General features: G+C 39.3%; 1 protein-coding gene across 5 annotated transcripts in view; it reads right to left on the minus strand.

Moving 5' to 3' along the window:
• The window catches only part of STIM1 (stromal interaction molecule 1), a 177,650-nt gene that overhangs the window by 43,808 nt on the left and 121,826 nt on the right, over window positions 1-12,016 (minus strand). For all 5 annotated transcript variants that reach the window (XM_081798729.1, XM_081798730.1, XM_081798732.1 and 2 more), the window contains exon 3: window positions 10,554-10,668. In XM_081798729.1, coding sequence (XP_081654855.1) covers window positions 10,554-10,668 — 115 coding nt within the window. The remainder of the gene's footprint in view (window positions 1-10,553; window positions 10,669-12,016) is intronic.

Here is a 12,016-nt window from a genome sequence, read left to right on the forward strand (position 1 = left end):
ATTTGAAAAAATATATGCACCCCTGTTTACTGCAGCATGTTTTACAATAGCCAAGATATGAAAGCAATCTTAAGTATCCAGCAGTAGATGAATGGATAAAGAAAATGTGGTTACCATATGCAACAACACAGATGGACCTGGAGGGTATTATGTGAAGTAAAGTAAGTCAGACAGAGAAAAATAAATACCATATGATTTGACTTATATATGGAATCAAAAGAACAATATAAATGAACTAACAAACAAAGCAGAAACAGACCCATAAAACAGAGAACAAACTTGTGGTTGCCAGAGGAGAAGGGGCTGGGGAAAGGGCAAAATGAATGAAAGGGAGTGGGATATACAAGCTTCCAAACAGAATGAATAAGTCACAGCAATGAAAGGTAGAGTAAAGGGAATACAATCAGTGGTATGGCAATTGCAATAGCATTATATAGTGACAGTAGCTACAGCTGTGGTGAGCACAGCATACATATAGAGTTGCTGAATCACTATGCTGTACGCCTGAAACTAATGTAATATTGTGTGTCAACTATATTTCAATAAAAACTAAAATAATAATATCCCTAGAAAGTAGACTGTGATAAGTTAAAGATGCATATTTTATCTCCTAGAGCAATCACTAAAATAACGAAAGAGTTAAACCAATAAAAAAAAGATAAAATGGAATCATAAAAACTACTCATTAATCCAAAAGAAGGCAGAAAAAGAGGAAAAGGGAATAAAAAAAAAAACAGCAGGAGAAAACAGAAAACAAATAGCAAGATAGTAGCCTCAAATCTAATCACATTAATAACCACATTAAATGTAAATGGTCTAAATAACCCAACTAAAAGGCAGAGATTATTAGATTGCAAAAAAAAATACAAGACCCAATCATAAACTGTTTATAAGAAATGCATTTAAATATAAAAACACAAGGGGGTGCCTGGGTGGCTCAGTCGGTTAAGCATCTGACTCTTGATTTCAACTCAGGTCATGATCTCAGGGTCGTGAGATGGAGCCCCATGTCGGGCTCCTCACTGGGTGTGAAGCCTGCTTAAGATTCTCTCTACCTCGGGGCAATTGGGTGGCTCAGTCAGTTAAGCGTCTGCCATCAGCTCAGGTCATGATTCCAGGGTCCTGGGATTGAGCCCCGCAACAGGCTCCTTGCTTGGTGGGGAGCCTGCTTCTCCCTCTGCCTGCTGTTCCCGCTGCTTGTGCTTGCTCTCTGTCTCTCTGTCTTTTGCTCTCTCTGTGTTAAATAAATAAATAAAATCTTTAAAAAAAAAAAAGATTCTCTCTCCCTCTCCTTCTGCCACCCCCCAAAACACACACACGTAGATTAAAAGTAAATAGATGGAAAAAGATACACAAAACCAATAATACTCGAAAGAAAGTTTTATTAATATAAAAGGAGATTTCAGAGCAAAGACTATCACCAGGGAAAAAGAGAGTCATTTCATAATAATGAGATCAATTAATCAAGAAGACAAAATAATCTTAAATCTTGGGGCACTTGGCTGGCTCAGCTGATAAAGAATGAGGCTTTTGATCTCAGGGTCATGAGTTCGAGTCCTACACTGGGTGTAGAGATTACTTAAATAAATAAACTTAAAAAAAAAATCCTAAATCTTTATGCACCTAGTAAGAAACCTTCAAAATACATGAAGAGGGGCGCCTGGGTGGCTCAGTCGTTAAGCATCTGCCTTTGGCTCAGGTCATGATCTCAGGGTCCTGGGATTGAGCCCCGCATCGAGCCCTGCATCAGGCTCCCTGCTCGGCGGGAAGCCTGCTTCTCCCTCTCCCACCCCCCCTGCTTGTGTTCCCTCTCTTGCTGTGTCTCTGTCAAATAAATAAATAAAATCTTTAAAAAAAAAATACATGAAGAAAAACTCATAGAATTAATAGGCAAGGAGAAATAGGCAAATCCACAATTATAGTTGGAAATTTAAATACTCCCCCTCAATAACTGATAAGAGCAATAGGCAGAAAATCAGCAAAGATACAGCAGACTTGAACAACACCATCAACCAACATGGCCTGATTGACATTTATAGAACACTCCACCCAACAATAGTCAAGTGCACATACCAAGATATATGATGTTCAGGGACATAAAAAAAAAAAAAAAGGTTTTAAAAATTTTTAAAGGATTAAAAAATATTGAAAGTACTGCTATTCCTGAAACCAATATTACACTGTATGTTAAGTAACTAGAATTTTAAAATGTTTTAAAGGATTCAAGCCATACAAAGTATGTTCTCAGACCACAATGGAATTAAACTGGAAATTGATAACAGAAAAATCTCTGGAAAATCCCCCAACATTTGAAAACTACATACCATGCTTCTAAAAAACTCAGGAATCAAAGACATCAAAAAAGAAAGAGAAAGTATTTTGAACTGAATGAAAATCAAAAGAAAACATATCATCTAACCTAGTGAAGAACCATTACTAGATGGATATAAGACTTAAGACAGATTTCAGAGGTATGCATTTCCAGGGCCAAAATAATTCCTCAAATTGGAATACATTATTAAGGAATACACTGTATTGGAGTTATTGGAGACTGTATCAGACCAAAAAAGAAAAAAGAAAAAGTGATAATAAGGATTCATCACCAGTTGTGTTTTCATTTTAGGTATTTTTACTCTGTCTATGCCACCAATAAACCAGTTAGAAAAAAGCAAACAACCAAAACACACCAGAATTTGCAAAATACCTAAAGCAGTACTTAACGGGAAATTTATAGCATTAAATGTCTATATTAGAAAAAAGGAAAGGCCTCAAATCAATGATCTTAGTTTCCACCTTAACAAACTAGAAAAGAAGAACAAATTAAACCCAAAGTAAGCAGAAGAAAGAAAATAAAAGATCAATGTAAAAATCAATGAAATAGCCAACAATAGAGAAAATCCTTGTGACCAAACACTGGTCCTTTGAGCATATCAATATATTAAAAAGAATAATAAGAAAAAGTTATGGGGCGCCTGGGTGGCTCAGTTGGTTAAGCGACTGCCTTCAGCTCAGGTCATGATCCTGGAGTCCCGGGATCGAGTCCCACATCGGGCTCCCTGCTCAGCAGGGGGTCTGCTTCTCCCTCTGACCCTCTTCCCTCTCGTGCTCTCTGTCTCTCATTCTCTCTCTCTCAAATAAATAATAAAATCTTTAAAAAAAAAAGAAAAGGTTATGAATAAATGTACGCCAGTAAATTGATGACTTAATGAAATAGACAAATTGAAGACACAAACTACAAAAGCTCACTCAAGAAGAAGTAGGTAACCTAATAGTCCTATACCTATTCAAGAAATTGACACTGTTATTAAAAACCTTGTCACAAAGAAAACTCCAGGATCATGTGGCTTTATTGGTGAACTCTAGCAAGTATTTACAGAAAAATAATACCAACTCTATATGAAGTCTTCTGAAAAACTGAAGAATACTTCCCAATTAATTCAATGAGGCCAGCATAATCCTGATACCAAAAACAAAGGTATTATAAGAAAACTATAAACCAATATCCCTCATTAACAAAGATATAAAAATTTGAAACAAAATTTTAGCAAATAGAATCCAACCATAGAGTAAAAGGATAATGACCAAGTGGGGTTTATCCCAAGAATGCAGGGTTGGATTAACATTTAAAAATTAATCAATGTGGGGTGCCTGGGTGGCTCAGTCAGTTAAGCATCTGACTCTTGATTTTGGTTCAGGTCATGATCTTGGGGTTGTGAGATCAAGCCCCAAGTTGGGCTCCATGCTCAAGGTGGAGTCTCCTTGGGATTCTCTCTCTCCCTCTCTCTCTGCCCTCCCCCTGTTCATGTGCTCTCTCTCTCTCAAATAAATAAATAAAATCTTTTTTAAAAATAATCAATGTAGGGCACCTGGGTGGCTCAGTCGTTAAGCGTCTGCCTTCAGCTCGGGTCATGGTCCCAGGGTCCTGGGATCGAGCCCCACATCGGGCTCCTGCTTGGCGGGAAGCCTGCTTCTCCCTCTCCCACTCCCCCTGCTTGTGTTCCCTCTCTCGCTGTGTCTCTCTCTGTCAAATAAATAAATAAAATATTTTAAAAAATAAAAATAATCAATGTAATTCACCATCTTAGCAAATAAAAATAGAAAAACCAGGCAATCATCTCAACAGACAGAGAAAACTCATTTGATAAAATCCAACATCCATTCCTGATAAAAGCTCTCAGCAAATCAGTAATAGAAAGTCACTTCCTCAATTTAACAAAAGACTTTTGCAAAAAAATCCCCACAGCTAATGTTATATTTACTGGTGAAAGACTGAATGTTTTCCTCCTGAGATCAGAAACAAGACAAAGATGCCTACTGTTACCACTTCCTTTCAAGACTGTACTGGAGATACTAACCAGGGCAATCAGACAAGAAGAAGGATTTTTTTTTAAAGACCTTATTTATTGGGGCACCTGGGTGGCTCAGTTGGTTGGGCATCTGCCTTCAGCTCAGGTCATGATCCCAGGGTCCTGGGATCGAGCCCCACATCAGGCTCCCTGCTCAGCAGAGAGCCTGCTTCTCCCTTTCCCTCTGCTGCTCCCCCTGCTTGTACTCCCCCCCTCAAAAGAATAAATAAAACCTTAAAAAAAAAGACCTTATTTATTTAAGTAATCTCTACACCCAACATGGAGCCCAAACCCACAACCCTGAGATCAAGAGTTGCACACTCTACCAACTGAACCAGCCAGATACCGCCACAAGAAAAAGTCTTTAAAGACATCCAGATTGGAAAATAAAATAATAAAGCTTTCTTTATTAGAAGATTTGATTATCTCAGTTGAAACTCTGATGGTATCTCACTAATAAGTGAGTTTATTGCAAGGTTGCAGAATACAAGGATCAATATATAAAAATCAAATTTTTACATATCTTACCACAATTTAAAAAATACTATTTACAATAACCCAAAATCTATGAAATAGAGATAAATCTGACAAAATATATGAAAGACCTGTACACTGAAAACTACAAAATACTACCAAGAGAAAGTATGTCTCCTAAATAAATAGAAAGATGTACCTTGTTCATGGATCAGAGAACTCAATATTGGGAAGATGTCAGTTCTGTCAAACTGAGCTACAGATTCAGTGTAATGCCAATCAAAATCCTATCATGCTTATTTGTAGAAATTGACAAGTTGGTTCACAAACAAACAGCCAAAACAAGTTGGAAAAAGGGAAACCAAGTTGGAAGGCGAACGCTATCTGACTAAAAGGTTATTACAAGACTGTTGTAATCAAGATAGCACGGTATTGACAATAAGAACAAATAGATCAGTGGATCAGAATGTAAAGTCCAGAAATAAACCCATACTTATATGGATAATTTATTTATTTATTTTTATTATGTTATGTTAGTCACCATACAGTACACCATTAGTTTTTGATGTAGTGTTCCACGATTCACTGTTTGTGTATAACACCCAGTGCTCCATGCAATATGTGCCCTCCTTAATGCCAATTGATTTTTAGCAGTGGAGAAAGGACAGAATTTTCAACAAATGGTTCTAGAACAACTGAGACATCCATGAGCACAAAAAAGATCTCGGATCCATACTTAACACTAACATACACGAATACAGAACAGATCAGAGGCCTAAACATAAAACCTACAACTATAAAACTTCTAGAGGGGAACATGGGAGAAAATCCTTGTGTAACCTTGGGTTAGGCAAATATTTCTTACATATGACACCAAAGAATGATCCACAAAAGCACAAATTGAAAAACTGGCCTTCAGAAAAATTGAAACTTATCGTTCTTCAAAAGAATGATAAGCCACAGACTGGAAGAAAATCTTTGCAAAACATGTATCTCATAAAGGATATCCATTTGTATACATGTGTCAAAACTCAAAAAAATTATACACTTTCAATATTTACACCTGATTGTATTATCAAGTACAACTGAATAAATCTTTCAAAAAGATGAAGTTGAGCTAAGGCAGTATCATAGGAGATGCACATAAAATATAGAAGAGAGGTAGAATCCTTAGGACTTGGTAACAGAAAGAGGTGAGAGATGCTCAGTTTCCTTTATTAAATGTGGATTCAAGTAAGACCTTTTACCTTCAAGTAGCTATTTAATATAAACCAAAAATGATTGCAGTGTTAAATCACTGCATTGATGCTAGTTGGGTTTTGTTGCTGTTGCTGTTGTTGTTTTTGTTGGAAAAAAAGGATCTAAAAGAATCCAAGACAAAGATAAAGAAAAAGTCAATGATATCTTTCTCCCCTAAAATGTAGCAACAATGGCTGAGGTATTTAACTCAATGGCTTAAAGATTCACTTAGCAAAGTAATTTTTATGTAACTAAAACAAGAGGATAAACACCTCTCACTGGGTTTATGTAAAAGCAAAAAGGGGATGCCTGCTCTTTTATACTGATCTGACTTCTGAAATGGTTTAGACAGAAGTCCAATGCCACCTGCCCCTGCTGGGTTATGTCAACGGAGAAAGGCCAGTTCTGCAGGGTTTCTCTCTAAAAGCCTCCCGGTTTGCCAATATTTCTCCAACTGCCTCCTATGAAAAATCCCATCCTACAAAGAGTAGCACAGACAGAACTGGAGATCTGTTGAGTTTATTTCATTATTTCCAAATTATTATTTGGAATTATTTCCAAATTACTTCCAGTAGAAAACAAATATTTTCTCAAGGCAAAGTTCAAAGTTACACTAGAATACTGGGTTCTTTTGCTTTTAGCTGGAATCATATTATTTAGTTAGAATCAAAGTTGATAGTTTAAGATGGTTTTGATCCATACAAATGGGGAAAGAAATTATTACTTTGTTTGCCTGATAGCATCTTTTGAAATCACATGTCCAGGAAAGGGGAGAAAAAATAGTAATGATGCACTTTGTTTAGAAGAATAGAAACCGTGTTTTAGAGGAGAATCCTCTTAGGTCAGTGCCTCCCACCATCCTCTAAGGGCACTGTTACTGTTTCTACTGGCTCAAATATGCAAACAATAATTCTGTTTCTCAAAGATTCTACAAAATCTACCCAGCCTACCTTCCTTTAAAGAACTGCCAGCCCCCCTTCCTCTTAGAGGGATTGGAAATTGCCACAGCCCCCCACCAAGCCCCATACATATTCTCTCACTACCTCTACCCTACATAATAAGTCTGTGATCCAAACTATGCCAATCTGATTCTCCCTCCACCATATCTGACCGCTGAGCAAAGATTCTTAGTTAGATAAAAAATGAATGAAGCAGAGACATCTAAGAGTAGCTAATTAGAAAAGGCCAATCCCCTAGTCCCTGCTGCTGGGATCCCTGGAGTTTCCCTTGTTCTTGATCCTTCCTCAGCCCAGTTTGTTCGACTCTTTCTTACTTAATTTTGTATAAGAAAGAATTCGGTGGTCTTTGTCTTCAGGTCAATTTCCCTGGTGATAGGAATATCTCTGTTATTCATGGTGGAGCCCTTGGATCACACTTGAGTTTGAGCTAATGACTCTGGATGGGGGCTAGTGACCAGAAAGACCAACCAGGTGACTAGGGGATTGGGCCTTTGGGCCAGGAGATATTAGCCCAACCTTCAGAAAGGAAAAGGGGGTGCAGAATGAGTGCCATTATAGAGCCAGTGATTCAATCAATCATGTCTATGAAATAGGACCTCAATAAAAACTCTGGACACTGAGGCTCAGATGAGCTTTCCAGTCAGCAAACATATTCGTGATTAATGTGCTGGAAGGGTGATAAGTCCTGATTCCATGAAGGGAAGAGACAGAAGCTCCAAATTCAGGACCCTCCTAGACCTCGCCCTATTGGTCTCTTCTTTTGTCTGGCCCTAACTTTTATCCATTATAGTAAAATGGTAATCATAAGTACAGCACTTTCCTGAGTTCTGTGAGTCATTTAGCAAATTGTCAAACTGAGGGGATAGTGGGAACCCATGATTTGTAGCCAGTTGGTCAGAGCACAGGTGGCTGGAAACACCCAAAGTTTATGGCTGGTCAGTGTCTGAAGTGACAGCAGTCCTCTTGGGGACTATGCCCTTAACCTGTGAAGCCTGCACTAACTGGGCAGTCAGTGACAGAATCGCATTGCATTATTTCATGAAACACTCTCTCTGCCTCATATTCCTCATCTGTAAATGGAGACAATCATGGTATTTCGACTTCAAAGGGTTTTTGTGCAAAACAAACGAGTTAATATCCATAAATCACTCAGAACAGTGGCTAGCATATATCAAATACTATGTAAATATTAAAGTCAGTTTTTTAGTTCTTGTTGTTTTTATTACTGAAGTCTAGAACTGGCTAATGTAGCAATTATCAGTCTTTTCTGTTAAAATCTAAGTAACACTGAGAAAACACTGGCTCCCACCATCAGTCAGAAAATGCTAACCACACTAATCATGTAGATGGTACTGACACTAGCCAGCTTATGTTCTGCACACAAATGAACACTGCTGATATCTATCTCATCTAGCAAAACTCAGGCCAGCCAGCTTGTGCCAGCGCCAGAATATCACATGCGTTTTGTAGCTCTGGGAATCATCACTCCAGAGATTAGGGGCCTTGTTGTAAATAACAGAGCAAATTGTTAGGAGGAATAGTACACATGAAGATCCTTACTTTTAGCTTGTCAAATCACCAGGCATGACCCATGGTGAGCAAATCCTAAAATGATACATACATGTCACCTCTCGGCTTAGCTATGGGCTACCTCCCAGGGCACTGGAATGTTTCTCCGCTCATCGGTAATGGGAACCAACCCCTCAAAACTCACTCCATTGTCTTCCATCTTCCCGTCATTTAGAACATACTTGGAAGTGTTCCAAATAGTTGCTGAGTCCAGGAATAAAGTTCTTACCAGAAAATTGTCTTGGCTGCTTTTTAGTATTATGATTTCATCCCTCTGTTTCGGCCCTCTCTTGGTCACTTTCCCTTCCCAGCTACTTCTGTGAGAGCTTTCAGAGAAGGCCAGGAATGCTCTCCCTGCCATTGTTCATTCCAAATTCCCACTTACGAAACCCAGTCTTCAAACCCAGGCGCCATGTCCTCATGTTGTTACAGAAAAAAGGAGAAAACTAAAATTAAACAGGACTAATAGAAGATTTTTCCTGGCAGTGCCGGTATAATTCCAAAGATCATTTCACTGCTTGATCTCGCAACAGCAGACAGCCAGAGCTGCTCAGGAGCTATTAAACAAAGCCCCCACAAGGAACTCGGCTCCTAACGATTTCCAGAAAGCGGTCTGTAGAGCTCACTTACGCTTCTTCTAAACTGATAAAAACACAGAGTGAACAAGAAGTATCAGGACTAGAATCCAGGTCTTCTTGCTTCGAATCTCAAGTTCCCCACGTACATTATACATGATCCCTTCCAGATCTAAAATTCTATAATCCCAGGCAAGATTAAAACAAAAATAGACACTGCCTCATTTCCTACCAAAACTGGTTTTCTCTACCACCAGACCAGTGCTTTCAACCGAGATGGCATGGAAAAGCATTGGCCCAGTGAGAGGAAGGTCCAGGTCTAAATCCTGGCTCTACTATTTACTAAGTGTGTGAAAACGAAAAAATCGCTTTATAAATCTGGGCCTAAGGCTCCTCATCTGCAAAAGCAGGGGCCCTGGTGGTCACTGAAGTTTAACCCTTCTTAGCATCAAGACCTACCCTATGAGACCCTGCAAATAGACTGCTTCCAATCTTGTTAGTATCAAAGGACACTCCAGCCACATATAGAGATGGAGAGGAGGCTAAAGTGCTGTTTTTCCCTTCCCTGTCAAGCTTCACAAGGTTAGATATGCTCTTTCACTCAGAGCTCTGAAGCAAATGCTCCAGGAAAAAAAAAATGGTAGTCATGGTTTAACAGTTTTATGTATAAGAAATAACTAAAGTTTTTATTTAATAAGTTCAACATGAGGCCACAGAATGACATGCCTGCTGAAGACTCCAGTATCTAATCAGGCTGCATTCACAGATGCACACAGGGTCCAGAACTAAGAAGGTGACAGTCCTGGTCAACTCTGAGCTGGTCAAACCACACCTAGGGGTCTGCATCCGACTCTAGGAGCTATGATCTAAGACATTAACAAAAGTGTTCACAGGCAGGAAACCAAGATGAGGAGGAGGCTGAGAAAACATGTTTCCTTCAAAGAACCTGGCTATTTAACCTGGAAAAGAGAAGGCTCAGGGGAGACTCCATCTTACTTCCAGCCAATCTTTGAATCACCTAGGTCTCAGCAGAGCTGAGACCAAGTGGGGAGCTATGGAAGGAAGGGGCTGCCTCAAAAGGCCAACAAGCTCCCTATCTCTGGAGAAGCAGCAGAAAGTGGGGTAGGTGGTAGAGATGGGGAGGGACATGATGGAATTCAATTAGAATTCCAATGAGGAGCAGCTCCAACTCTATTTGGAGCATCTTCCCCCACTCTCAGCAGTGACTAGATTCAGTCTTATTCAGTGACTATATGTAGAACCATTTTAATAATTTGCTCTTTACAAAGCATCTTATACTCATGTACTTTTAAGGCCAAGTTGCTGCCCATCTTCATCTGTCTTCTCTAAACCTTCCAGCAACTAAGATTGACAACCAAGCTGCCTATTACCTTCTGAAGACTTCCATGCCTTCCACAGGTCCTCCACACTGATGAGCTTATCCTCACCATGGAAGGTGCTGTGTTTCACTGTCGGGTCATGGTAATTGAGGTCTTCCCTCAGGAACTGCAAGGGAAAAGCACACAAGTCACAAGAGATACCTAGGAGCCAGCCCACCAAGATCTCCATGCAGGCCATCCAGCTTTCCACAGCACACTCCATCCACCCAACGTACATGTGTATCACACCACTTATCTGTCTTTCCAAGTGCATATGTCCTAGTTGCCAACTACACTGCCTCTTCTTTTTTGTTGTATGTTTCACTTGAAAAAAATGAATAAGTCCTCCCTCATATTTTTCTAATTATGGATAGATACTAAATAATAGTTAACCAGAATTCAATCAGCTAGAAGAAGGAAGAAGGATGGGGAAAAAGAATTAACAATTTGCGATCACTTGTTTATACACTAAGCAATATTCCAAGAACTTCTACAATACTTTTTCATCTAATCCTCTACAACCAATGAATTATCACACCTATTTTACAAACGAGAACAGTAATACTCTAAGATAATGCAACTTGCCCCAAATCACATTAAATTGAGAGATTAAATTACTTGTTATGATGGTTTTAAAATGTGTCCACAATTCTATGACAATCCTCCCACAAAAGGTGAATTCCCCTCCCCCTGAATATAGGCTGACATGAGTGACTCATCTTCTAACAAACAGAATGTGGCAGCAGTAATGTCAAATGACTCCAAGGCTAGGTGAGAAAAGGCAATACAGAGTCCACCTGGCTCTCTCCCTTTTGGGACACATGCCTTGAGAGTCCTGAACAACATATATGGAGCCTGGCTACCCAAAAGCCACCATTCTGGAGAGATCATGTGGAAAAACTATATAGAAATATAGAGAGATGTCTGAGCAGCCGCAGCTGTTTGTCTCCACAGCCCAGGAGTCAGACATGTGAGTGACTGAGGCTTCAGGTGATTCCAGTCCCCAGCTTCTGAGTCACTGCATCTGATCTCAAGTGGACACAGATGAGCTATCCCTGCTGAGCCATGCCCTGGTTGCAGGTAAATGACAAAAGAAATGTTGTTGCTGTTTTAAGCCATTGAGTTTTGGGGAAGTTTGTTATACAGCATTAGATAACTCAAACATTTCCTCAAGGTTACAGCTGATAAGTGATGGATTTGTATTCCAACCCAAGAGATCTGACTTTATTGTCCAAATTTTTCCCCAGCACTGTAGATGCTGTCCTTTAATTATTGGTATTTCTTTTCATAATATACTCTTACAAGAAAAAAGAAAAGCAAAAAAAATCAAAGCTTTTAGAAATTTTTTTTAGATTTTATTTATTTCTTTGAGATAGAGAAAGAGGAAGAGAGCGCATGCGTGCACAAGCAGGGGGAGCAACAGGCAGAGGGAGGGGGAGAAGCAGGCTCCCCACTGAGCAGAAAGCCTGATGTGG

Source organism: Leptonychotes weddellii, chromosome 11, assembly GCF_054177405.1.
Source record: "Leptonychotes weddellii isolate Sample4059 chromosome 11, ASM5417740v2, whole genome shotgun sequence".
In the NCBI taxonomy this organism is placed as follows: domain Eukaryota; kingdom Metazoa; phylum Chordata; class Mammalia; order Carnivora; family Phocidae; genus Leptonychotes; species Leptonychotes weddellii.